We start from the raw sequence: 25,517 nt of genomic DNA, 5'->3' as shown, positions 1-25,517 counted from the left end.
CGTTGATGCTACCAACGCCTTCCCTGAATCAATAAGTTCATTCTACTAATAATCACAACAGTGAAAAATCACGTAAGCGTCATAATATCCCAATCGTCGTCCGGCTCGATTGCTAGATTCCGCCTCTGGTTGCCTGATGAGCGCTCCAGGACCTCCTGCAATAACGTCTTCTCCTAGTCGATGTAGCGTCTCCAGCCATTGGCAACAAGACATTTCTTCCCTTTGTCGTCAACCCCCATGATGAAGCGCTCCCACCGAGCGTCTTGCCCAGCGCCAAGAACTAGTACAGTCTGGTCATCCAGCCAACCAATCAATCCTTTCGTAGGCCTACCGCCGGGTACGCCGGGAATGCCCACACTCAGGGTAGCAGATTTGCCGTGCGGGCCCCAAGAGGTAGGCTCATCTCCCATTTCGAACTTGACCGTGGCAGTGGGATATGTGTCGGAGAATTGTCGGGGTAAAAGCGGAATCTTGGACAGAATGCCGTACTTGTGCTGCGCTGGATCGGCTTGCGCCGCAGCAGTTGCTGTCTTGAGATCGTAGATGTGTAGTGTAGATTTGTCTGAGGTTACAGCGAGTGTCGAGCCGTCCGGAGAGAATGCAAGAGAAAATACGGCAGCAGGATCGACACCGCGACGAAGTTCTGCTAGTTTGGTGCAGGATGGGAAGGACCAGAGACGTATGATGGTGCCCTGCTCACTGGCGGTTGCTATGAGATCGCAACTTCTGCTTATACCGATCGCGCGTAGTGGGCTTTCGTGGGCGGGGATGATGCTGACGTTGCCTGTGTTCAGATCGTATATCTTGACTTGTCCAGCGGCTCTACCGGGGAACGCGACGATACTCGACCCTAGCTCCAACAGCCCAAACGGATTGTTGACCGTCTCATACTCGGCCGTCTTGACTGGAGGTACTTTCATTTTGTATATGCATACCGAATTCAGTAGTGCAACGACCATGTGCGTCTGCGACAGGCGCACACGCTGGATGGGTGTCTTGAACTCGACCGACGTGGTAAAACGCTCTGTTTTGTCGTTCCAGATTTGAACCTTGAAGATTATGTCAGTCTTTTCGACCCAAATCCAGTCAGAGTCCTCGGGACGCACCTTGTTCTGGGGATACTTGGGTTGCTTCCCTCCTCCGACCAGGGCAATGTAGCTCTTATTGCCGAGCATCTCTGCGCAGCCGATGCCGCCACCGACCTCTGCGGGAATGTCAGCACATGGGTATATGTGCAAGCGCGTTGAAGGTACCTCTGGCTATTCTTTCCTCACATGTTGTCGACGAGAAGACTGCAACCGTCAGTAGGTGTTGGTAGACTTGGGCGAGGGCGTCGTCATACCGCGGAATCCCGTCTCAAGAGCGACTGAGAAGTGAGAGCAGTCGGCGTTGAACGAGGCCGAGAGAACAAATGGGCCTGTGTCCGAATCGAGGATAGGTCTGGTATTCATGGTCCGTCGTCGGTATAGAGTAACTCGGCTGTGCGTTGTTTCAAACACAAGGTGGGGTGGGCAGGCGGCGTCGTTGTCTTGGATGCGGGAGTCGATGTTTTGATCAGCGCAAGGACTGCAAGTGCAAGGGACTCGGTGGCATGCTAGGCCATAGTGTTGCCAACAGCGACTGAGGCGGCATGCGTATGAACAGCGTAGAGTGGGTAGGCGACGACGACATCGAGGGTCCAGGGCTCCAAGGTCACAGCTCACCTTGTCATCTGCATCCACCAAATAAGCCTGGCTTTCCCCGTAATGCGGGAGCTAACCGAGTCTAGCAAGCGTGACTGGTGGGACGCAGGACATGTGTACGGAATGCTCCTTGGGCCCAATACATACTGCTGTGCGGCTAGGAGAGCCAGAGAATTCGAACATCAGATATGATGGAATTGTTTCATCATGCCACTGCAGCGTGCCATGACTTGCGGGTCCCCGTCAAAAGCAAGTATACAACGTGTTCATCAAAGGTCGGGATTCAGGACGCGTCGAGGCCGATAGGGCATCCTTATCGGCAGCCGGAAAAGTGCACAACCAAAGTGAGAGACGGGTATCAAGACAAGTATGAGAAGAGCAGTGCTATTTCTCATCCAAGATGGCCGTTTCACTGCATCTTTCAGCATACACGACAAGTGACAGCCTTCTCGTGTTGCACATCGTTCCCAAAGTAGTCGGGCCAGGTGGTTGCGCCAAGAAGGAGAGACCGACCAGGGTGTTTCCCGCTAGCGAGCCCCTTTGCATCGCGCAGGGAGTAGCTGCCAATGTCCCCAAATTTCCACGACGACACCGCTCCAACACAACAGACAGTCTTCATCTTCTGTCTCTCCGTGCTCTCTCACCCGCAATCTCACGCCCTCTTCCGGCAGTCTCCATTGTGTGCACACGACTCCATCCAAGACACACCACAGCAACCCTTCACAGCCCATCATGTCTTCGGTACGCCGCTCCTCCCCACGACACCCCGTCCGCGCCCATCGGGCACACGCCGCTACCCTGCCCTCTACATATGACCCTGCCATCAATTCCAGTCACTAACAATGCATCAGGCGCTTAACAAGACGCGCAGAAAGAAGAATGTCAAGAAGGGAATCCAGTTCTGCCTGATGGTTTGCGGTGCCTCAGGTACTGGCCGGACAACCTTTGTCAACACGCTTTGTGGCAAGCAGGTGCTCGGACACAAGGAGGTGGATGACCCTACAACTGCCCACGTTGAGGAGGGCGTCAAGATCAAGCCCATCACTGTCGGTAAGTTTGTTTATCGACGGTGGACACGGCCATCACGCCATGAGGTAGCTACTGACAATGGCTAGAACTTGATGAGGAAGGTACCCGCATCTCACTCACAATTGTCGACACGCCCGGATTTGGAGACCAGATTGACAACGAGGCCAGGTAAGGACCTTGCAGCACCCATTACGACACCAACTTACCCGTATGCAGTTTCTCAGAGATTGTCGGATACCTTGAGCGACAGTACGATGGCATTCTCGCCGAAGAGTCGCGTATCAAGCGTAACCCACGCTTCCGTGACGACCGTGTACACGTACTGCTGTACTTCATCACGCCTACTGGCCATGGGTATGTGCTCCTCATATGAGTCAGGGTCCAACTAACACGAACCCCTAGTCTGCGTGAACTCGACATTGAGCTCATGAAACGCCTTTCCCCCCGCTGCAATGTCATTCCCGTGATCGGTAAGGCCGACTCACTCACACCCGCTGAGCTCGCCGAGTCGAAAAAGCTCGTCATGGAGGACATTGAGCACTACCGTATCCCTGTATACAACTTCCCTTACGATGTCGAAGAAGACGACGAGGACACGGTCGAGGAGAACGCCGAACTCCGCGGCTTGATGCCCTTTGCCATTGTTGGATCCGAGGACATTGTCGAGGTGAACGGTCGACGGGTGCGAGCACGACAGTACCCCTGGGGTATCGTAGAGGTGGATAACCCCCGCCACTCGGACTTTCTTGCCGTGCGAAGCGCGCTTCTGCACAGCCATCTTGCTGATCTCAAGGAAATTACGCACGACTTCCTGTACGAGAACTACCGTACTGAGAAGCTTAGCAAGAGTGTCGAGGGTGGTGCTGCTTCGTAAGTTTTTGAGCCATGATGTGAAATGAAGTGGAATGCTAACGGAACATAGTAATGACTCGTCGATGAACCCTGAGGACCTTGCCAGCCAGTCAGTGCGTCTGAAGGAGGAGCAACTGCGTCGCGAGGAGGAGAAGCTGCGCGAGATTGAAGTCAAGGTACAACGCGAGATCAACGAGAAGCGACAGGAGCTCCTGGCACGCGAGAGCCAACTGAAGGAGATTGAGGCGCGCATGCACCGGGAACAGAGTGGTATGGCGCATGACGACGCGGACGATGCTTAAGCGTGTGTCCAAGTGGCATGCGTTACGCCCGGCTCCGCCTTTGCATCGGCTCTGATGTTGGGCATCAGCGTTCAGCGCGCTTGGACGGGCAAAAGAAGAAGAGCCAGAGACGGATCCACAAGAGAGGGTTTGATTGACCCAGCATCGGTGGCGTTTTTCTTGCAAATGGAGGAGGGATTTTCTTGGGATGCGCCGACTTCTGAGAAAAGAACGGGGTCGAAAACGTCGGACTTCACTTCTTCTTTTAGTCTGGGGGCCTTTGATTATTTTAACGGACAGTGTTTTTGCCATTGGATGTGGTCTGCGGCTACACGGTCCCCAAACATGACACCGCTTCTCGTATGTTTACTTAGCCTTTTTCGATACTTATTCCCCCCGCCTTTTGGTTCCTTCATGTAGGAGGTAGTAATTCACATTCTAATATCACTCTCTATGATGGCTGATGGTGTACCTCCTTTTCTCTCTCTCTCTCTCTCTCTCTCTCTCTCTCTTTCTTGCGTGTAAATGAGTGTCCGAGTAACTGGATGTGTGTGTGTATACGTGTACATATGCAAGCTCTTTTGCTTTTTGGGTAGTGCATAGGTCGAAGTCAGTCAGGTCAGTCAGGTCAGTTAGATCAGTCAGTCAGCAGGCAAGACAAGGCAAGGCGAGGCAAGGCAAGGCGGATGAGGGAAGAGTCGTGTGTTGTATGTAAGTAATGTGGACAAAAAGTCCATTGTCTGGCGAATAAGAGGCATTTATAGCGCGGTGCATGAGCCTAATGCAGTTGCATGTTCTGGACACTCGGTGTTTTTCCCAATCACTAAACTACTTTGTGCACGCGAGGAGGGAAAATGGTGTCATGTCTTGACGGCACAATACTTAGTCCTCACCGCCCTAGACCACCTTTGTCCTAAACCGGCATGTACACTCGTCCTCTTGGATACGGCGAATACCGTAAACTCCGTCGGCAAGCTTCGGGTTGTATTTGTTAATTAAGGTGTGGATCGTTTTTGGCATCACGTTTGTCCGTCGTCGAGCGGCACTGCGCGGATAAATTCTTCGGCATCCAGAGCTTGCATATACGGGTCGGGGACTAAGCCGGGTTATTCGTTGTAAGACCTCGGTCCTTGATTGCAGAGTGTGAAGGAGGGCACGTACATACATGCCAAGCATTGTGACATTCGTATACCCATACATGGACCTACATGATTTTTTTTGGCGTTTGCTTTTGCACAGCCTGGCCTAGGCCGAGGCGTCAGTCACAGTAATGTATAATGCGGGCTTGAAAAAAAAACATTTACTACCAAGGTCTCCGAGGAGAATAGTTTACTACCAAGGTCTCCGAGGAGAATAGCCATGTACCTTGAACAAGGCTGGCTTGGCTTGAACCTTGGGCACAAGATGTCCATAGTGATAGACAGCAAACATAGGCTGCACCCCGCTTCTCCGTGTGGCGACTGTTGACATGTTGACAGGGGCTTTCCCAGCCACCATGCGACCAAGAAGAGGGGGTATGTCAGGCTGAGTAGATAATTGCAATGGTAGTCTGTCAAGACTATTCCGACCTGATCGAGAGGTTGCCAGTGCATCGCGATGACGAACAAAATACGAAGCCGGTGTGCTGCAGTTAGCTACAGGCCACGCTGCCTAGCTTCCTACTCATCATAGACGAGTTTCCGCATCGGTGAAGTACTGCACGTCATGATGCCGGTACGTAGCGACCCGTCTCACTGTATTTATCGGTGTACTCTCCAGATTCCAGTGTAACGTTTGTTTTCCGCCTCGCCAAATGGTTGGTATCAAGACTGACGGCCATACCGTAACGCTGGACATGTAGTTTGTACACCTAGCGAAACATTGGGCTTTGGGGGCCCTAGCTGGTAACGTTTGTGCGTATACCGCCACTCTCACAACAAGGACGAAAATCGCCAATCATTGAACTTCGGACCTGGCCTCGTATGGGTCGATGTGATTGGATATCTCAGCAAATGCAAGGGCCCCCAACTGCCGATGTCTTTGATGCCTCAACTTAGACTCCCGGAATTGTGCCCAATGTTGCTCGACGACCAGGTTTACTTTGAGGCCGTCCCGGACTCGGCGATCGGGTATTGGGGATGGCAGATGGGATAGATGGCGGCACAGGGGCCCCCCCCCTGGTTGGTGCTATTCCAAGAACGAGGTGGGATTAACCGAGTATCCGTGGTCAGTAGGAAGCATGTCGATGGGTGGCGATTAAGCGATTAGGCGATTTGGGCCTCAAGAAGCAGGTGTGTCTGGGGCAAAAGCAATGGATAATGCCATGTTGCAATGGCAAAGAAATGACCATGGGCCCAGCGATTTGTGAAGTGGCAGCATCGGTGAGCGTTTCTGCATGCAAGTTGGTCCACTCAGACGGCAGTGCAGCACCACACCAACGCCCGGTGCGCTATCAGCTACGTAGGTGTGTATGTGTATGTATAGTATGTGTGGTTGCAAAGTCGGCATACCGACATGTGCCGGCAGATGGGGCGCTTAGCAGAGGGCTTAATGCCGTTGAGATGGGCGTCGTACATGCGTAGGCCAATGTGGTGGCCCGATGGCATTGGCCTGTTTGGTCGCTTAGGGATTATACCCGAGCGGCTGTGCTCGGGACGGAGCCGACGTTGATAGAGGGTGACCAAGGGGACGGTGAAGGTGGATGTTCTGTACTGGGATTGGCAGAGTGGGGGAATGGAGGAGTAGATTCCGGGTTGGCAATAAAGTTGCGAATGAAGCTGAGTGGGCGAGTCTTTGCAGATGGCAGCAATGCCTTATGCACAAGGCCCCATGGGAACGAATCCTCTGTTCCACATTCCCACTTTGAGGCCGACGCAGTGGGTGGACGTGGCAGCGTACAGCCTGGCTGTATACACGTCAAGGCGTGGGCGGGCCAGGGTGCAGGAGACTCGGTCTGGACGGGTGGAGGGGGCGGCAGTGCATAAAGAGCTGCGTGGTAGGGCATGTAGTGGTAGGACATAGGTGTACAGTAGGAGGGTACATAGTGTGTACATAGGCGATGAAGCGAGGAACCTAGGTTCGTAGATCGGCAGGGCGTCTAGTTCGCTGAGGTGTTGCATGACGCATGCCCTGGCCCCACCTTTTCCCAACGGGCCCACTTGGACGACGTGATGCGGGTGCGGAAGAAGGCGCGCAGGGTGAATTATTATCAGGGTAGCCGCGCCGTGCGCGCCTGTGAGGATTAATATCGATGGCGACGATACGGTACACACGGATGCGGCCACTTGGCGGGCCATCTGTTTTGGTCGAGTGCAATCTGTATCTGGGACCGAAGTGGTCGTGTGGTGGTCGAGCGGGGGGGCTAGCGAGTCGTCGTCGTCGTCGGCGGCATCATGTGCATGGGCAGCATAAGTAAGTGAGGTGGGCTTGTACTTGGGTGCTTAGATACACACATACATGGCTAGGGGTGTAAAGCGTACATGTACATGCACAGAGATGTGTACAACGGGTGGGTATTGGGTTTTGTGCTGCAGCTGCATCTCGATAGATGTGTACATATGGGTATGCGTGGGTGTGGGTGTACATAGACTTGGGGGTGCGTGTGCATGTGCGTCTGCCTGGGCGTGCATCCGCCATTCAGACGGCACTGGGTTATGCACACGTACGTAACCTCGGCCTCTGGTGTGCTCGCCCGGCTGCTGCGGGCCTGGGGGGCGAGGGGGGGGAGCGTTGCCAGGAACCGAAGACTAGACAGGCATACGCTCGGATGGGGAAAGCAGAGCCTCCTGCTAGCGACATGTACCAGTATCTAGGCGCTCTCTAGCAGCCCACTGGACGTCGCAGTCGGTGGCCAACTCGCAGCTCGCCTTCAAACCGCCATGTTATGCAGCACGAGTCCCACCCGCGTGGTTCGGGAGCGCCAGCTGAACCATCTGCCACCCGTCTGCGTCCAGCGTCGACCGCGTCCTCCGCGTCCACACTGCCCACACTGCCCACACTGCCCACACTGCCCACACTGGCCGCCGCATGTCAGCCCCCCACCCTCAAACTTTTCGCAGCCAGCTGCTCTGCTCAGTGCCCTCACCGGATTGCCCGGCCGCCAACTGAGAACGATGCGCATGTGCAGCTCGGGTGGGGAACGCCACCTGTCGTCTTTGTCGAGTGTGGCCGCGTGAGAGCCGGGTCGGTATCGTCAAGTGCAAACACAGGCAGCTTTAACTTTGCATGCTCCGTCCCGTGTATGCCGTGTACGGGCAATTGGCCTGCCTGTCTCCCTGTCTCCCTGTCTCCATTCTCCCCCAAGCCCGCTCCGATGCAGGGTCCCATCCGCCGACACAGTGAGAGAGGGCTGCGCGAGACTTCCTGGTTGGAGCATTCCCCAGACCATCTCCACGCATACACACACATACCTACGTATGCGTACATATTACACACACACCCACACCCAGCGCCGCATCGAGATGAACGGCCCCGTTTGCCAGGCCCGATAAAAAAAACACTCAAGTCACAGATAAGTCTAGACTCGCCAATCGGGTTGCAGATCGGTGGGGGAGGAGGTTAAGCCCACACCCCCTGCACGCTGCACGCCCGTCGACTAGCACACAGCCACTCATCTCGTACCGAGCTGCAACGCTTCCTCAACGCCATGGACAGTAACGGAAGCAGGGATCCCTCTTCCCCGAATACTGATTGTCCCCTAGCCGCCTTCCTGGCCTGCTAAATGCCTCTACTACCGAAAGCACAGGCACCATGGCTCGTCTCTTCTCCAACGCGACTGCGGCGGCAGAGCTAGTAAAATGGAACCTCGGACATGTTCGTCATCAACGCAACATGTTTGCCTGCACCAGGCAGCTGTGGGCAGGTACCACCGCGTCCTTACTGGATGCTGCCTCGCTGCCCTCCTTCCTTTCTCTACAAACCTCGTGCCACTGCCGCCCTTCATTGGCCATGTCGTAAAGCTTCCTTCTCCTCCTCCTTCGCATCCACATCGAATCACTTCACTCCCCCATCTCCATTCCAACGGCTTATTCTGACGCGAGCTCCCCCCAGCGCCACCTGGGCTCCTTCCTCGAATCCCGTCCACTCTTGCCTGTACTTGTCCATTATATACCCGCCTTGACCTGGCCTTTTCGTCTTTTCGATACTGCCCTCTGCAACTCGCTCACTCACTCACTCTTACTTTCTCACTCTCTCACTCTCCCTCCCTCGCCTCTACGCATCTAGTCACGTAATCTCTCTCACACGACACCATGGACCGTCCTCAAGTGTCCATCCCTCCAGTAGGTCACCATGTACCACTTACATGTCGCGTGCTCCATATACTAACATGGCAACGCTAGGCTGCGAATGTACTCGGGGTAGGTCATCTGCTCCACCACGCTTGAGTCATGATACTAACCTGTCTTGTCTGCAAATAGACAGTCGGAACTGGTGAGTGAACTGCTGTTGCCATCTTGCGACTATGCTGACTTGACGCTAGTGTATGCACACCATGGAATCCAGTTCTTGACAAACTTTTGCTAACATGGCTTTCCTGACGGTAGTTGTTGGTGTGTTCAGGTATGTGATCAAATGGACCATTTAGCAGTGACAGTGACTAACAGCAAACAGATCATCCCACAGTAAGCATCACAATGCCACCAACTCAGGACAAACTAACATAGCCCAGAATATGGCACAACTGGCGCCGAAAGAGCACAGAGGGTCTGCCAGGATCCATGCTCATCCTCTGGTCGATATGTGAGCTTACTGGCTGCCGATATGCAGGCTGGATACTAACTATTGCAGGTGGCGTCCCATTTGGCGTATACGCCATTGTTCAGGTACGGCTGCAGCCACCATCGCTTGGCGTCTGCTGACAGGACTTGCTAGAACTTTAATTTTGCGCTCAAATTCCAACCCCAAGCATTTGCCAGTCTCACCCTCATTTCTTGGGGTCAGACACTCTACTATCACAAGTCAGTCTATTCCGCGGAATAACCAACAATGACTAATGTATCATAGCAAATGGCGAGTATGGACAGCCACCATTGCCACCATTGCCCTAGCCGCCAGCTTTGGGCTTATGGAGCTGATTCTTATCCTCACTCTGCGTGTAAGCAACCACAAGCTGCTTCTTGCTGTGCCAAACTGACCAAGTCTTTTCAGGGCCCATATAGCCGAGGCGTCGAATGGCCCATGATGCTCATGGCCATCTTAGCAACCATCATCCAAGTCGCCGGCCTGATCCCCCCTTTCTTCGAACTTGCAAAGCGCAATGGAAGAGTCATTGGAATTGGTACGGAAGCGGCTGGACTACCCCGAAGGAGATATTGTGGCTGATGTTCCTAGACTTTTGGTTTCTCACCATTGATTACGCTGGTGCCTTCTTCTCGCTCATGGCTCTTGGTATGTGTTCACCCCACTTTGTCCTAATCAACATGACTAACAAAGGAAATAGTTGCACAACAATGGTTTGATGCCCTCGGTGGCAGTCTCTACATTTCTTGGTGTGTCTTTTGTCTCTCTTGTGTTACATCCATTGACTTCATTCACTAACATCACTTAGCATGCTACTTGAAACCGGTATCTTTGCTTCGCAAGCCATCTGGCTCTGGCGTGTTCGCCATGTACGCGCCGAAGCCAAGAAGGCTGGAAAAACGTATGACGAATACATCGCCGAGAACCCAAGCAAGAAGCTATTCGCGAGCGAATCCTCCGAAACTTTTGTCGATGTCGAGGCTGGTATCGAGAAGCGATCAGCGAGCACATGCACCGAGAAGACGGTCACAAGTCATCATGAGCATATGCTAGCCACACCCAGCGACGCAACGGCAACTTCGCCGGAGACGTCGTCGGAGACACCACCGAAGTCGTCACCGGAGTCATTACCGGAAACACTCCAACAGCCACCAGCTGCTGTCTTAAAACCCAGCGGGTCTGGTTCATCATAGTCATTCAAGCTTTTTATTACTCGAACAACCTTTTGGTAGCTACAACTTGGTAATTTTTTTTCAACCCTTTTCCTCCGCCAGGAAATAAAACACATAGGCACAGCGAGTCCAAGAACAGCTTCGGCTATCTTTTTTTCATTTATCTTTCATTTTATTCTCAGTATCTTCAAGGCAAAAGGGATGCACACGACACATGTACGAACAATACATAATCTCTGGGACTTGGGTGGAGGTATTTTGGCGTTATGACATGGATATCCAGTGTATGATTACAGCGTGGCAGGGCCAAAAAAGTTCATATTGCCTGGGAAACCCTGGAAAAGGGGTAATGGATCAATCACTCAATCAAGCACGAAGCAATGAAATAAAAGTTTAATTGCTCATCAGTCTGGCTAGACCTTGACATGTTGTTGTTGTCGTGGCAGTTGCGATATGCTTTTGTGCTGACTACATACGCACCACATAGATATGTTGAGAGCTTTTTTTTATTAGAGGATGTGTAGTTGCCATGAATATGTATAGTGGTATGAAATATACGACAGGGGGGAGGGGGGTATCATTACGCGTAATGGGGCACAAACCAAAAGCGGGTTTTCAACATGGCCAGTTTTGGGAGCTTTGCCCCAAACATATTTTTTTTTCACTTGTTTCTTTCTTAATTTAGCAACTAATCGTTCGAGCATGTTGGTTAACGTAGTAATTCAACAAATATTTTCTTGTTTCCACACTTTAATTGTTCGCATTGGACACCAATCTCCACACATGCATATGTGCATTGCATGCATTGCATGTATGTATGTATGTATGTACTCCACCCACTCGACCCTTCCTTCCTTCATTCATTCATTCACAAAACAGACAAGGGAATCAAAATTCTGGAAACTCAGTCTGACGTCAATTCATGTTCTGATACGAGCCATTTTTTCTTCTTCTTCTTCTTCTCATCAATTTCATTGCTGTTCTTTGGGGAGGGGAGGGGGTTTCTGCGAAGCACATGTTCTACTATGTATACATACCCACACACACACACACACATACTTCTGATTCTAATTCTACTACGTAACTTGGTTGGACAGGCTAGTGTTCATGGTGCAAGTCATGCGGTGCAACCTGACTTCATGACGCACAAACGCGAGCATGATGAAAGAACTGGAGAGAAAAAAAAATTTATTCAGATCCCTCGATGGAGGTGTGGTGGATTTGAGTGCAAGTCGAGTCGAGTCGTCAAGTTGGAAGGAACAAGGGGGACGCGGGACATGGGTATAGGGCCGATTGAAGGGTGTACGCAATCGCCCTTTTTTTTTTCCTGGTCTGTGGGGAGTGGGCTTGGGTGAATACGGTGGTTTTGTAAGAGAGGGAAAGGCAGGGACGTGCTGGGGGTGGCGGTTACTTCGTGAGCGTGGGGTGATTTTTTGCTTTGTCTGTGCGTTGGGTGAAGGTAATGCAGGGTACTGTGGGGGTTGAGGGTGAAAGGGATAGGGGTGTGAATTATGCAAATGTGTAGCCTACGACAGAGAATTAGCAAGAGGCTTGCTTGAGCAGTTCTGCGGAACTTGGAAGATGAGGTCTTGCGTATCAAGGTTTTGGCAGTTGGGTTTATTCATCGTCTTTCTCAGCATGAACACAAACTGTGTAGGACGTAACCTCTTCTAGGACTCACCTCCGCGAAACAAGACATTCAGTGACGACACCGATTCGCGCTAATGTCTCCCTGCTATCAGCATCATGGCATTGTTGGGTGTGTGGGGAAGCTGGCAAAGGGTCGCTGCACAATGGAGAAAAGAGCAGTCAGATGCTCATCCTCTCCCCCGTCCACTTGATCCTCGTGAACCGCGTATACATGTTTTCAAGTTTTATCGACGCTCGTGTGGGTCTGCATGGTGACCGTACGTAGTAGTAGATGTGTCAAAGGGGTACCGTCTCAGGTTAGGTCAGATCACAGGTTGACGTCATTACCAGTGATGAGGACATGAGGCATTTTGGTCAGTCGGGAGTCCAATCGTGGGGGACAAGAACTACTAGCAGTAGCTTCCATCAGTTGCCGACATTATACTCAAGGCGGCTAGCAGAATCTCCGATTCGGCATGTCTTGCAGATGTACATATTTCAGCCTTGTAGGGTTGACTGCATCAATAAGTCCAAGACTTTTCTGGGATCCGGCGCACCGATTCAACAACTGCAACTAGCCTTTTCCGACACACTGCCTTCTTGATTTCGGAACGGGTGCTCATGATACACCCTTGGTTCTGATGCACGCTGCCAGTGGGGCGGTAAAAGAGACTTGGTAATCGAGCAAGCATGGAACAAACAAGCCTAAGCGTAAAAGTCCCAGGTGACATGGCCTTTACAGACGTCTTGGCATCGGGCGAGATAGCACATAGTCGGGCATGTCCATATCACCATGTTGCTGTAGACCTGAGGTGGTTTGACATGCTCTGGCTTGGGGATTTGGCAGTAGGTGAGGGGTGGAAGAAGATGGAACGTCGAGGCAGATTCGGGAACGGGTGGCACGTGAAGAAGAGCTGCGCGTCTGTGTGACCTCATCAAGGCAGCATAGCCCGCGCTACCGCGTCTCACCCCATCTCTCAAACCTACCGTCTCAACCTACAACTCAACCTTGCGCTTCTGCATCGCAAATCCATCTCGAGCGGTGACGAGTGAAATCACCATGGCCGGACCCAAATACCAGAATGTGCCGCAGCGCGACTCGCTCGACGAGACTGCGCCAGCGCCCTCCTACTCGCAAGCGCCACCCAGCTATCAGGCCACGGAACCCCAGGAAGCACTTCTGAGTGGAGTGCCGCGCAGCGAAGATGACAACCTGCCAGACGACTTCAAGTTTGGTGGAGTAGTGGCCGAGGCGACGCTGGATATTCGAATGGCGTTTATCCGAAAGGTGTACGCCATCTTGTAAGCTCTCCTTTAGGCTCCCGAAACACATTTGTCGCATATACTAACGACATATAGGACTGTCCAGCTCCTCGCCACGGCCGCCGTAAGCTTCGTGTCGATGACATCGGTAACCTACAGAAACTGGATTCAGACACACTCGTGGCCGTTGTGGGTGTCGATGTTTGGCTCCTTTGCCTTCCTCGGACTTACCTATTGGAAGCGCAAATCATACCCCACAAACTTGATGTTCCTGGCTGGGTTCACTGCAATGGAGGCATACATGATCTCAGTCATTGTGTCGTTTACGGAGTCCAAGATTGTGCTGCAGGCCGTATTCTTTACGCTAGGCATCTTTATCGCACTAAGCCTGTTTGCGTGCCAGTCCAAGTACGACTTCACCAGCTGGGTACCGTATCTGTTTGGAGCACTGTGGGTGGTGGTGCTCTTTGGCTTCATGTCGGCCTTTTTCCCGTACAACTCGACTGTGGACCTGGGCTATGGCATCGTCTGCGCGCTAATCTTTTCGGGCTACATCCTGGTCGACACGCAGTTGATTATGCGCCATTACCATGTCGAGGAGGAAATTGCAGCGGCTATCTCGCTATATCTGGACATTATCAACCTCTTCCTCGCGATCCTGAGGATTCTCAACTCGCAGAACCAGAACTAGGTTAGGCGTGGAATTGTGAGGGGTACGTGATGTTGGAAGGAGCGCTTGGGGCGTCATGGAAATTGGCAGGGTTGCTAAGATTGCGGGGTTATTTGCATGTTCTAGGCACCGTGTATACATACACGCACACGTAGCTGGTGTAATATTGATACAGTGGTTAGGCAAAGTGATCTGGGTCCAATGGGTATATGCAAGCATGTGCATATTTGTGGTGAACGGCTACTCTACCGGCGGCACTCTGGTGGATAGTGCGCCGTGGGGCAATGGCAATGACTCGGGTGGGCTGGCCATGGACATGACGCTCGTCGGGGTCAATAGTGTACAAGTACCATTGATTGCATACGACATGGTTCTATGTGAGGATATATCAGACCATGGCATGGCGGGGTAGAGGTTTACGGGGGCAGGTTGAAGGCGTGGGCTTGTGATTGGCCGGCAGAGGCGCAACGGGAACCCAGGGTTTTTCCGCCGACCAGCGACCAGCGACCAGCGACGAAGCTTTTGCAGGTCGAGGGCTTGGCGCGTCCACATTCGTTGGCACTCGCACTCGGTCCTGCGCCCACTGCCCACTACCCACGACAAATCGACGCCCATGATTTCCCATTGCCGCAGGGGCCTCCGCTGCCACGCCACGTCCAGGACGAGATGGTGCGCCGGGCCCCTCGCCTCCCCTTGGCCCAGCAACGGAGCGGGAGGTGGATGGATGGATGGAGATGAATTGCCTCCCTCGAGACATGTCTACACAGTACATGGCTCGATAGATTCGCATGTCTGTACTCAGATAGTTATTTAGTTAGTTAGTTAGTTAGTTGCATGCATATGCTATGCATTACCTACTTGCCGGCTCCTGGCGCCCCGGTACCAAAGTTATTTACTAGGCGAGGCCCAGAGTTAGGCGAAAGTCACGAGTAGCGGGCACGGCGGGCCTCCAGGACGCAGCTAGCAGAGCACTGTTAGCTCCCGCGACACCTGTCCACAGCCCACAACCCAATCCTCCAGGGGCAATTGGTCGCTCGCTGCACATCTCTACAACACAAGTGGACCGCCCGTCTCGGACTCCTTGGCCGCCTGCGCGCACACTGCACAGCTTGTCGCGGAGACTCACTGTTGATTGGCGCTTGCCCGCTTTCACGTCTAAACCCTGAATATCTTTGCTTGGGCGCACCACACCGCTCCCCCCCGTCAATTGTTTCTTGGTCTGCGACTCTGCCCCCCCGCAGACTCTCCTCCCTCCCTCTGCCGTCCGTCTCTTTGCCATTGCGCTTCCCAATGGCTGCTGGTTGCTGAGATACACCGCCCACCAACCTCACCACGCTCACTACCCAGCACCCAATTCCTCAGACCCGTCCCCACACCCGTTGCTTCTGGTACAGCACATTCGCTGTCTCGTAACAAGGGAACTGGGACGGCACCCCAACCACTTCCGCCAGGCCATCCGCTTCGACGCCCATCGCACGCCATCAATCCGCCCTCTGCTATAACAACTCCCTACCAAACCTTTTTCCTCAACGCCCCAGCTCTTTCCCACGTTTAGAGACACCGCCATCTCTCCCCTTCCAAAAGGGAGCCCAGCATGGCGGCCAAAGCCACCCTGCCACTTGCCAGCGGTGCGCCACAAAGGTCACACACAGCAAATATCCAAGCTGAGAAAACACCCATGGCGCCCAAGAAGCGAAAGACGCAGCCAAAGAAGGCCGACGATGAGGGGCTCCTGGCCTCGCTATGCACCCTCATCTCCGACCACCAGATTGGTATGTCTCTTCCCCAGCATCTCAACGCTCCTGCGACCCCTTTCAGAGCTGACCTGGACCAGGCATATCCGTCAACCTCCTCATTCTCCTCACCTTGACACATGTCTTCTTTCCCCGCGCTCGAAGCCGGACCAACAAGTTTTTCCACATGTCCTACTATAACTCTGAAACGGGCATGTATGGCTGTGGAACTGACGACCTCCCCTTTGTCTTCCTGTGGACCATCATTTTCACCGGACTTAGAGTGGCCGTTATGGAGTATCTGTTGGACCCACTGGCTAGGCTTGGGGGCATTAGGACAAAAAAGGGACTCAATCGATTCAAGGAACAGGCTTGGCTCATCGTCTACTATACCTGCTCCTGGTCTCTCGGAATGGTATGTTCCTACTTGGACAGGAGCATGGCGAATCAGAGGTGCTAACAGGACAACAGTACATTATGTATCATTCCGAGTTTTGGCTCAACCTCCACGGCATCTGGGAAGGTTGGCCCTTCCGAGAGGCTGACAGCCTCTTCAAATGGTACTACCTCGTCCAATGGGGTTTCTGGATCCAACAGATTCTTGTCGTCAACATTGAGGAAAAGCGCAAGGACTATGCGCAGATGTTGTCCCACCATTTGTTCACAACCGCCCTCATGGCTCTGTCCTACGGATACTTCCACATGCGTGTTGGTATCGTGATTCTTACAATCATGGACTTTGTCGACATTGTATTGCCAGTAAGTCGACCTTCCTCCAACAAATGATCTCGTGACTAATCAGTGTAGACCGCCAAGCTTCTCAAGTACATGGGCTACACCAATGCATGCGATTATGTTTTCGGACTCTTTGTCATCTCCTGGATAGTCACCCGCCACGTCCTTTACATGATGGTCTGCTGGTCCATCTACGCCTATGCACCCCTCGACATGGAACCCGGCTGCTACCTCGCTGACTCCACGTCAAAACAAACCTCGTTTGTTCCCATATCGAATACCTCGCAATTTGAAGCTCTTGGAGGCAACAACCACTGGGGAAATCTTCTCAAGGCATACAATGACCGCAACGGACCTATTTGCTGGAACCCACAGATTCGATACTACTTCCTGGCGCTCCTCCTTACTCTGCAAGTATTTTGCTGCATCTGGTTTGCCACCATTTCTAGAGTCGTGTACACCGTAGTCAGGGGAAATGCTGCCGAAGATTTGCGTTCAGATGACGAAGGTGAAGACGAGGAGATTGAGGAGGATCAGACCAATACCATTTTCAACATGGCAACCACATGCGCCGAGTCTGGCATGAGCTCCCTGCAACCAAAGGAGGAGGAAGTCGGCGTTGACGCTTTGACGTTTGCTCGCATGAACGGTGCCAGTCAGCGACGACAGGCTAGGAGGGAGAGCGCACGATCAAGTGGCATTAGCATTCCGGGACATGGTGATCGCAAGGAGCTGTTGGGCCGCATTGGCTGCGATAAGCCTTCCTAAGCTCTAGTCGTTATTCTTTTGACAAATCTTATGGCGTTTTGGCGTGTAATATGGTGAGAGGAGTCCGTATTTCTATTATTGTCGGATTCCACGGCTTTGGAGATGTCGCTGGATATGTATACCCTACTAGAAGACGAGCGTAGATTGTTCTCTCTACCATCGCTTTTTTTTTTCGAGCAATGACCAGCCTTGCTCATACTCGTGTACAAAAGAATTTCGACTTTGATCTATGACGGATTTGCGTTGTTCATGCTGAACATGAAGTGAAGTTGTTCTGTCATCCTCGGCTTGTTTCTGATATGATGGTGGGGCTATCAAACCGACCTCGGACGAGGACGACGGCCGCTAGACGCGCACTATGTTTGGGACTACAAAGTGCTACTAGTTGATATAGCTCTGTGACACACCGATATCCATCACCTATCCCGAGAGACGTGCTCACCCTCGAATAAAAGCCGCTACTCCGTTCGATGCTGGATCAGTAGCACCTTGACACCTACCCTACCCTACCCTACCTTACACTCAGGACTACACACACACGTGATAATTACCAACACCATGTCACCAACCATGTCAAACGAACCCCCTCAACCCCTCCCCAATCCCCCCTTCTACATCATCCCCAACATCAACAACCTCCGCGACGCCTCCATCTCCCTTACCACCACCTCCGGCTCCCGCATCCGCCCCGGTGTCCTCTTCCGCAGCGCCGAAGTCTCCAAACTCGACCTGGCCGGCTGGACCGCCGTACATTCCCTCGGCATATCCCACGTCTTTGATCTCCGCTCCAAACCCGAAGTCGACAAGGGCTGGGCGGGCATCGTCGGCAAAGATGCCTCGGGCGACGACGACGTGCGCCCCGGTTGGCTGCAGGCTATGGAGCAAGCGGGCGTAGCGCGCGAGTGGGTGCCCGTGTTTGAAGAGAGTGATTATTCGCCCGAGCGACTGGCGGAGCGGTATTCAAAGTATATGGATGAGGCGGTTACCGGGTTTGTTGAGGCGTATCGGGATATTTTAGCAAACGGGGGCCCGGCGTTTGCTAAGATTTTGAGCTATCTTGCGGCTATTCCGCTATCTTCTTCTGTAGAGGATGATGGGGGCAAGAAGGTTGGGGCGCTGGTGCATTGTACAGCCGGGAAAGATCGGACGGGAATTTTCTTCGGGCTGCTGTTTGAGTTTCTGGGTGTTCCGCGTGAGCAGATTGCAGAGGAATACCAACTTACTGAGCTAGGGCTTGCGCATATCCGAGAAGAGGTTGTGGGGAGGTTGATGCAGAGCCCGGGTTTTAAAAAGTACATGCTGGCGAGGATGCAGGGGACAAAGCTTTCGGTTGAGGATATTGCGAGAAGTCTAAAGGGTGAGGAGGGACAGGATCAGGTGCAGGTGCCGCCCGAGGTGCTGGAGAAGGGAAGGCAGGCGGCACTTCGGATGATTGGGGCGAGGAAGGAGAGTATGTTTAGGAGTTTGGAGATGCTGGACGAGGAGTTTGGGGGTGTGGAGAGGTATTTGAGGGAGAAGTGTGGGTTGGGTGATCAGGAGTTGGATGCGTTGAGGAGGAATCTTTTGGTCGAGTGACAGGCAGTCAAGAGGCATGTGAAGAATGGCTCTCTTTGAGCGATAGATTAGAGGCTAGAACTTAGACAGATAGAAATTACGCATCAGGTCTTGCAAGTCCCGAAAGGCGTATCAAGTATTCGCAATAACGCCAGATACGCCAAATATCAACGTAGCCCGTTTGCACCTGTCCCACGGACAATCTCATTACGCCCAGAGTATCAACACATACATCTACTTAGCTTCAACAGCGCATGCATCGCCACATGGCTGCTTTGCTTCCTCACTATGATCCAAGGCCTTAGCCTCAACCCCAATCAGGCGCGCCAGCTCCGAGATATTAGTATGATCCACGGTGTTTTGCATGCGATACGTGTACTCGCATTTACCATCTGTAGACCCCACGAATAAGTTTCTCTAGGTTTTTATCGCTTTGGAGGACGGTTGTCTTACCTGCGGAAATGATTACTTCTCCACCATTCAACGCCTTGGGTCCGACTTGGTTCACATGTTGAATATTAGCTACTGCACCCTTGATGCCTCCCCAGATCCTGGACACAGTACTTCCTGCATCGCGCATGTAGTCTCTCGGCTCATCACCGGCTTTAGCTTCGGCTAGGTTGTACTTGAAGCCAAAAATTTTGTGCAGACGGAGCGAAGGATCCGTATAGATGGGATAGGCAGATGCTGATTTTGCTGCGTATGTGTCGATGGGTTGGTAAGAACCGCAACCGATTGCCAGGACTTGTCGGATCCTTTAGTTTGGTTCTGTATTTGGGATATAAGACGTACTTTGAGTAGAAGGGGGAAGGTCAGACGGGGGTATTGATTCGCTGATGCATCGGAGATAGGCCTGGCAGTTCAGACACCCTTTTAAAACTCATGTTAGTGTTTATGTACTTTGCAAAATCATGATCATCCGCGCGTTGTTGTTAACAGTAGCGTGAAGCCATAAGCTTAGGAACTGGGCCCAGTGGGGCTGTGGCGCCATCCAAAAGTTGCTTTTACAACATTGCGCATACGCATATAGACTTACAAAAGTGCCTGGTAAATATCAAAACACTTCGTTTACCTCTTACCAGGTCCCCCAGGGCGTGAGTTTTCCCTTCGCGATCATACACCTCGATCTTGAGTGCTTCTGACAGTTCGGCAGCAGTCGGCAAGCTCGTCGGACTGGGGGCGTCTGAAGGTGCATCAGAAGAAGCCATGATTTACGTTAAAATCACAGAATTTGACTAAGGAATACCGTCGAGGTGGCTGCGCTTCTCTCGCGAATGAAGACAATTTGGAATTGGTGATGACGTGCGGCAAGTCGCCTTTTGGAGGTAGCTACAGATGGCAGGCAGTGCCAAGGCGCTATGCCCGTTTGGGTCGATGATATTTATGTAGAGTGACTTTGGTAGTGGAAGATTATAAGCTTCTATCTTGATGGTAGGTGGGAAAACATAATCACAATAAGAGCTGTTTCAAATGTTTGTGGCGATTGTTTTACGCTTCTAATAGGATTGGTCTTTTTCAGGTCCTTTGCGCTGGCGCGGCCTCCAAGTTAGTCTTCTGGTTGCAAATTCTAGATTTATGCCAATATCAATGGAAATTTTCTTTTTTCTGTCACATACGTTCATAGGAATCAGGGAGCAAGAAAACCCGTTCGATCTTTCATATTTAAGCTGATTACCGGCGGATTAGTAGTCAGGTGGGTGACCACTGGCGAATCCCCGCTGACGTATGTTTTTGTCTACGCGAAGTTTTAATTTTTGGACTTAGTATCTGTCACGTGTCGGCTTCTTGGCTTATTTCACGACTTTACAGTGATTCTGATAGCTTTATTCAACATCACATGTTACAGTGCGATTCGCAAAAAACTGCGGATTACGTCCTAGTATTCGTCATATGTAGATTGTTTTTGAAGTCAAATCACCAGCATGTACCAATCGAGATGTATCTTAGCCAGGCCAAGTTCTGACAACGCCTGCTGCATGTCGAACAATTAGGCCACCACCTCGTGGTAATACGGCTGCTGATTAGCGGCAACAATTCCGCTGCTAACATTCAGTCTGACACCTGTCTTCAAAGCCGTAACAGCTCCAACAGCAAACTGCCTCTCTCAACAACGAAAATCATCGCGGTGTTTTACCATCCATACATCGTCATACTTAATCCTAGCTTTGTATCCTGCAACACCCAACTATGGCGCCAAACCTCCACCTCTACCACACCCCAGGCTCGTGCTCCCTAGCCTCGCACATCGCTCTAAACAGCGCTTCACTTGCTTTCAACGCAACAGATCTCCATGCAGCGCGGGGCTTCCCAGCATCGCAGCTACATCTCAATCCCAAAGGCCGGGTCCCGATTTTAGAAATTGATGGTGAACTCATCACCGAAACACCGGCTATCCTCGCCACCATCTCTGCTTTAGCGCCCGAGAAGAATTTACTTGGAAAGGGGGTGATGGAGCAGGCAAGGGCGTATGAGTGGATGACCTGGTTGTCGGGTACAATGCATGGGCAGGCTTTTGGATGCTTGTTTCGGCCTGCGCGCTTTATCAAAGATGAAGCGGCGCATGAAGCTCTGCGCGAATCAGGTAGAACCCAAGTCAAGGAGTGCTTTGAATACGTCGAAAAGAAGTTGGGCACAAAGAACTGGGCTGTCGGGGATGCATTTACCGTGGTTGATGTGTATCTACTAGTATTTTACAGATGGGGTAACATGCTAAAGATGGAGATGCGGGACAAGTATCCAAATTATACCAGGCTCGCGGATGCTGTCATAGAAAGAGAAGATGTGAAGAAGACCATTGCGAGCGAAGGCATAAGCGCGCTCAACGAGTGAGCAGGTCAGGTAAGGGTGTCAAGATGGCGTGGAGGTGGCATCAAGAATGCGATGACGTGCACAAGGTTCATTTCTCAGAGTGACATGTGACATGTTTGATTGAAACTATCCTCTATAGAATTGGAAAAGTACATGAAAAATAACCACTACGTGAAACGAATACTCCCTGGGACACGTGTTTGATCGTGACCGCAATGCAGCATATTAGTTAGTAAAAGTCGGGCGAGAAGTCATTCCGTCATTCAGGACACGATCCGTCGAGCAAATGCTCAAAGTTCTTCATCATCTTCATGAGCACAAAGACCGAATTTGCAGCCATCACTAGCATCAGAGTCTGCTTCGGACTCGGATGGAACATCTGTACCCTGAGCGATGACGTTCCTCGCAGTCAAATTGTTGATCTCGCCCAAATCGTACATATTGTGCACAAAACGGTTGATCGCGCTGCGATTTGACGCCTTTGAAATATTGACAGGCTCGACATCAAACTTTGCGTGTTCCGGCAAAATGATGTCTTCGGCCTGGGAGCATATTCAGTAGGTTATACATGCAGTCCTTCATAACTGTACATACCTGATCCAAGACTTCGTATAGATCCCATTTCCATTCTGGGTCGTCTAACAACGGGTCATTGGATGCTTCCAAGGCGTGCGTAATTTCACAAGAAACAAGTTGATAACAAGGGGGACCCATTGCATTATCCCAGTGCCCACGATAGGTCCAGGTTATTGTGAGAGAAGAGTCATCCTGTGCAAAGCTCTCCAAAACCGGCCGGAGTGCTTCGATCACTTCCTCTAGAACATTTAAACGAATGTAGCATTGGTGCATGATAACGTGAAGTTTGAAGCCCTTCTTGTTCTTGATATCAAGTAAGCTAGCGAAGTCTTCCTTCAATAACTCACTGCGAACTAGTGCTGTTTCGCTCAAGGTATGTCTACACTTGGAAGAAAGTGAGTGTTTCTGTGGCGGAGTACGGTAGCGATCAATATTGCAATGAACTGTCAGACTTCGGATCAATTCACTTGTAGGGAGGCCGAGATAAAAAGCATCGTTTTGCAGGACTGACTTAATGCGGCTCGATTGGCATTGTAAGAGATTTTCTTCGTTGAGAGACTTGTAGAATGACACCCCGATCTCGTGTGCAGTAAGCTCGCCGATGTAGTCCGGGGACAGATAGTGTGGGAGAGCAGACTGGTCAAACAACTGACTGAGATCGCCATGTTCTGCACGGAACATGCATTGAGCAATGTCTAGAATGCGTGGAAACATAGCGATTGTATCCGGTGGACAGTAGGGGCATGTGAAAGTGTAGTGTTGCTTGACATGCTGTCGCGCCATCAGATGGGGGGATGTTCTGTCGGGATCGTAGTCCCATAAGTGCTGGTATATCATGTCTCGGATCTCTCGTGGCAGACGATCTTGCATTTGCGCTGCAATGTTTTGATTCCAGCTCTTGCAGTACGGGATTATAGTGCGATTGACGATGGTATCGTTCAGCCAATCGCTGTACTGCCCATGCAGCATCAAGCGTTTCGTGGCGAGCCATCGCTTCTGCTCTTCCAGTCGTTCTTCTTCACGTTGGATGTCTTTTTCGCTATTTGGGATTAGTCAAATCGTTCTCGCACATCAGACATTTAGGGACTATCAGATACGCTTGCGAGAACCGGGCATTTCTGTGCTTTGCTCTAGATGTGAGTCAGTATCAACGTATAATGATGTTTTAGTGGTCTTACCGAAGCAACTTCTCTTTTGCTGTATTCAGCTCGTTCTGTGTGAGAGCCTCAGATGAGTTCGTCATGTCTGCAGCCACAGATTGCGGTGGTGCACACCAGAATGGACGAAGAGGAGCTTAAGTTAGTAGAGAGAAAGTGGGAAAGTTTGCTCTGTGTTTGCAGACCCAAGACAGGGTTGAGAAGGGGTACCTGCCGTCAATACAAGAACTAAACCGGATCCGGCTTGGGGCTTTCCGCACGGCACCAGAGTGTCGCGTAGTCATGTGATCAGAGTGTATTAGGGAGCTAGATTCAACCCGTCAATACGATTGAGTAGCCGAAATGTCCTGCCCCTGCCTCCCCACTATTCTTTTGCGAGTACCTGAATATCAGTGCTATCACAGTCCATATTACCTCATCGTTTTGTACCTTTTTAGCACCACAAGCTAATTTGGAGTAACAGATCCTGAACATGAACCTGCTTTGGAGAAGAACTGTGGCAAAACGTAGATACCATACCTATTTCAGAACCAATCATAGTGAAGGACGTCGTTAATTTCTTAGTGAACTGAATCACACGGAAAGATCACATAAAGCGATGGAAAAGAAAGGCACAAGAGTAGTAATTTTTGGATTAATATTAATGTCTATCATGGTGTCTTGGGCTTCGTGTCAGAGACTGGATGACACAGTCAAAATCAGTCCTTCATACGTAGCTATTAATCATAGCCGTCCTAGCGCAGTGAGCGCTTAAGAGGGAGGCGAGGTAGGCTCAGGGACACCAGGAGGGCAGTGCCTAATTGCTCAATTAGCTCGATACCAGTGGACGGGTACCGGAGACATGACTTACCAGTGGTCGTTGTGAGGCTCACAGGCCTCGGCGGGCGCAGCAACAGCCTCACTGGCGGCTGCAGAGGCCGCAGCAGAGGTGGCCGCAGAGGTAGCAGATGGAGTGGCAGAAGAGGTGGCGGCTGGAGACTCCTCAGGTGCAGCGTAGCGACCAGGGCAACCCACACCGGGAACAGCAATGTCATAAGCATAGGCCTCAAGAGCAAAGTACTGAATGGTGTCGCTGTCCCTAGCGGAGTATGTAGCGTTGTTCTTAGCAAGGTTGATAACGCTAGGATACTTCTCCTCTTCCTCATTAGTATAGTGCTCTACGACACCCTCACCAACGGGAGGGAGATGAAGAAGGCGGTGGATGAGATCCGAAGCCCAAAAATAGTTGGTGGCACCGTTGGCGACATTGTAGCCGTACATACACATTGACTCAAGAGGCTTGCGGAGCTCGTAGGAGAGGTCGCAGATGACAGTCTCTGAAGATGCATTAGATCCCCGCCAGTGACCCGCCCATCCTGATTTCTGTTAGTTGTCGATATCTCTTCAAGTTTGGGAGTGTTTTTACGTACCATCCTGGTGACAGTTTCCGTCAATGTCATCGCATCGGAAGAGAATACCGGCTTTGTCGCCATCGGCAATCTTGGTGTACCAGCCAATAGGTTCACCAGTAGGAGAATCACCAAAGTACTTGGTGTAAATATGGGACTCGTTGCCCCAACGGAGGATGTGGTCGCGAGCATGGCGGGCGAGGACCACTGCCTCGTTGAGCCCTTTCTGGAGCATCGTGCGTTGAGTAGCATTGCAGGATGCATGGATAGGGAAACTGTCGACGGCACCAGCATTCCATGTCGAGTCACCGACAGAAATCTGAGCGTTTTCGCTGGTGGTGATTGTGAAGGTATCACGTGGGGCGATCGGTCCGGCCAAAACGGCGGAGGCTCCAAGGAGTAGCAGGGCAGAAACGCGAGCAACCATTGTGAAGTTGGCCTGAGGGACAGTAGCCGAGCCTAGGATTGGATATGAAATTGATATTGAATTACCGAGGCGCTG

The 25,517-nt window shown here is 51.7% G+C and overlaps 12 protein-coding genes across 12 annotated transcripts; 6 read left to right on the top strand and 6 right to left on the bottom strand.

Moving 5' to 3' along the window:
• Window positions 1-173: 173 nt before the first annotated feature.
• Window positions 174-1,451, bottom strand: COCMIDRAFT_34225 (uncharacterized protein; the record flags this gene model as incomplete). Its single annotated transcript, XM_007686965.1, has 3 exons — window positions 174-1,204; window positions 1,254-1,292; window positions 1,343-1,451. The coding sequence occupies 3 exons, from the start codon at window positions 1,449-1,451 to the stop codon at window positions 174-176; spliced, it is 1,179 nt and encodes a 392-aa protein (XP_007685155.1).
• Window positions 1,452-2,414: 963 nt separating this feature from the next.
• COCMIDRAFT_2791 (uncharacterized protein) lies at window positions 2,415-3,865 on the top strand (the record flags this gene model as incomplete). The annotated part of the gene is made up of 6 exons (XM_007686920.1): window positions 2,415-2,423; window positions 2,534-2,732; window positions 2,798-2,879; window positions 2,928-3,065; window positions 3,114-3,581; window positions 3,634-3,865. 6 exons carry the CDS (start codon window positions 2,415-2,417, stop codon window positions 3,863-3,865), a joined length of 1,128 nt encoding a protein of 375 aa, XP_007685110.1.
• Window positions 3,866-5,106: 1,241 nt separating this feature from the next.
• On the bottom strand, window positions 5,107-5,436 carry COCMIDRAFT_87647 (uncharacterized protein; the record flags this gene model as incomplete). The annotated part of the gene is made up of 1 exon (XM_007686995.1): window positions 5,107-5,436. The coding sequence occupies one exon, from the start codon at window positions 5,434-5,436 to the stop codon at window positions 5,107-5,109; it is 330 nt and encodes a 109-aa protein (XP_007685185.1).
• A 1,009-nt stretch (window positions 5,437-6,445) lies between these two features.
• Window positions 6,446-7,362, bottom strand: COCMIDRAFT_34223 (uncharacterized protein; the record flags this gene model as incomplete). Its single annotated transcript, XM_007686964.1, has 4 exons — window positions 6,446-6,600; window positions 6,677-6,811; window positions 6,864-7,248; window positions 7,303-7,362. 4 exons carry the CDS (start codon window positions 7,360-7,362, stop codon window positions 6,446-6,448), a joined length of 735 nt encoding a protein of 244 aa, XP_007685154.1.
• A 1,710-nt stretch (window positions 7,363-9,072) lies between these two features.
• On the top strand, window positions 9,073-10,755 carry COCMIDRAFT_34222 (uncharacterized protein; the record flags this gene model as incomplete). The annotated part of the gene is made up of 9 exons (XM_007686963.1): window positions 9,073-9,102; window positions 9,163-9,184; window positions 9,492-9,562; window positions 9,695-9,780; window positions 9,827-9,917; window positions 9,971-10,100; window positions 10,154-10,210; window positions 10,263-10,311; window positions 10,371-10,755. 9 exons carry the CDS (start codon window positions 9,073-9,075, stop codon window positions 10,753-10,755), a joined length of 921 nt encoding a protein of 306 aa, XP_007685153.1.
• Window positions 10,756-13,423: 2,668 nt separating this feature from the next.
• Window positions 13,424-14,317, top strand: COCMIDRAFT_2789 (uncharacterized protein; the record flags this gene model as incomplete). Its single annotated transcript, XM_007686919.1, has 2 exons — window positions 13,424-13,665; window positions 13,723-14,317. The coding sequence occupies 2 exons, from the start codon at window positions 13,424-13,426 to the stop codon at window positions 14,315-14,317; spliced, it is 837 nt and encodes a 278-aa protein (XP_007685109.1).
• A 1,573-nt stretch (window positions 14,318-15,890) lies between these two features.
• On the top strand, window positions 15,891-17,532 carry COCMIDRAFT_87628 (uncharacterized protein; the record flags this gene model as incomplete). The annotated part of the gene is made up of 4 exons (XM_007686994.1): window positions 15,891-16,068; window positions 16,131-16,444; window positions 16,501-16,788; window positions 16,837-17,532. The coding sequence occupies 4 exons, from the start codon at window positions 15,891-15,893 to the stop codon at window positions 17,530-17,532; spliced, it is 1,476 nt and encodes a 491-aa protein (XP_007685184.1).
• Window positions 17,533-18,102: 570 nt separating this feature from the next.
• Window positions 18,103-19,107, top strand: COCMIDRAFT_87541 (uncharacterized protein; the record flags this gene model as incomplete). Its single annotated transcript, XM_007686993.1, has 1 exon — window positions 18,103-19,107. The coding sequence occupies one exon, from the start codon at window positions 18,103-18,105 to the stop codon at window positions 19,105-19,107; it is 1,005 nt and encodes a 334-aa protein (XP_007685183.1).
• Window positions 19,108-19,320: 213 nt separating this feature from the next.
• Window positions 19,321-20,294, bottom strand: COCMIDRAFT_87545 (uncharacterized protein; the record flags this gene model as incomplete). The annotated part of the gene is made up of 4 exons (XM_007686992.1): window positions 19,321-19,478; window positions 19,540-19,830; window positions 19,879-19,956; window positions 20,123-20,294. The coding sequence occupies 4 exons, from the start codon at window positions 20,292-20,294 to the stop codon at window positions 19,321-19,323; spliced, it is 699 nt and encodes a 232-aa protein (XP_007685182.1).
• Window positions 20,295-21,273: 979 nt separating this feature from the next.
• COCMIDRAFT_34217 (uncharacterized protein) lies at window positions 21,274-21,915 on the top strand (the record flags this gene model as incomplete). Its single annotated transcript, XM_007686962.1, has 1 exon — window positions 21,274-21,915. One exon carries the CDS (start codon window positions 21,274-21,276, stop codon window positions 21,913-21,915), a length of 642 nt encoding a protein of 213 aa, XP_007685152.1.
• Window positions 21,916-22,184: 269 nt separating this feature from the next.
• Window positions 22,185-23,713, bottom strand: COCMIDRAFT_34216 (uncharacterized protein; the record flags this gene model as incomplete). The annotated part of the gene is made up of 3 exons (XM_007686961.1): window positions 22,185-22,436; window positions 22,489-23,509; window positions 23,649-23,713. 3 exons carry the CDS (start codon window positions 23,711-23,713, stop codon window positions 22,185-22,187), a joined length of 1,338 nt encoding a protein of 445 aa, XP_007685151.1.
• Window positions 23,714-24,473: 760 nt separating this feature from the next.
• COCMIDRAFT_34215 (uncharacterized protein) lies at window positions 24,474-25,442 on the bottom strand (the record flags this gene model as incomplete). The annotated part of the gene is made up of 2 exons (XM_007686960.1): window positions 24,474-24,982; window positions 25,037-25,442. 2 exons carry the CDS (start codon window positions 25,440-25,442, stop codon window positions 24,474-24,476), a joined length of 915 nt encoding a protein of 304 aa, XP_007685150.1.
• Between the last annotated feature and the right edge of the window lie 75 nt (window positions 25,443-25,517).

Source organism: Bipolaris oryzae (assembly GCF_000523455.1).
Source record: "Bipolaris oryzae ATCC 44560 unplaced genomic scaffold scaffold_24, whole genome shotgun sequence".
Lineage (NCBI taxonomy): Eukaryota > Fungi > Ascomycota > Dothideomycetes > Pleosporales > Pleosporaceae > Bipolaris > Bipolaris oryzae.
This window is presented reverse-complemented; position numbering and strand designations above follow the sequence as displayed.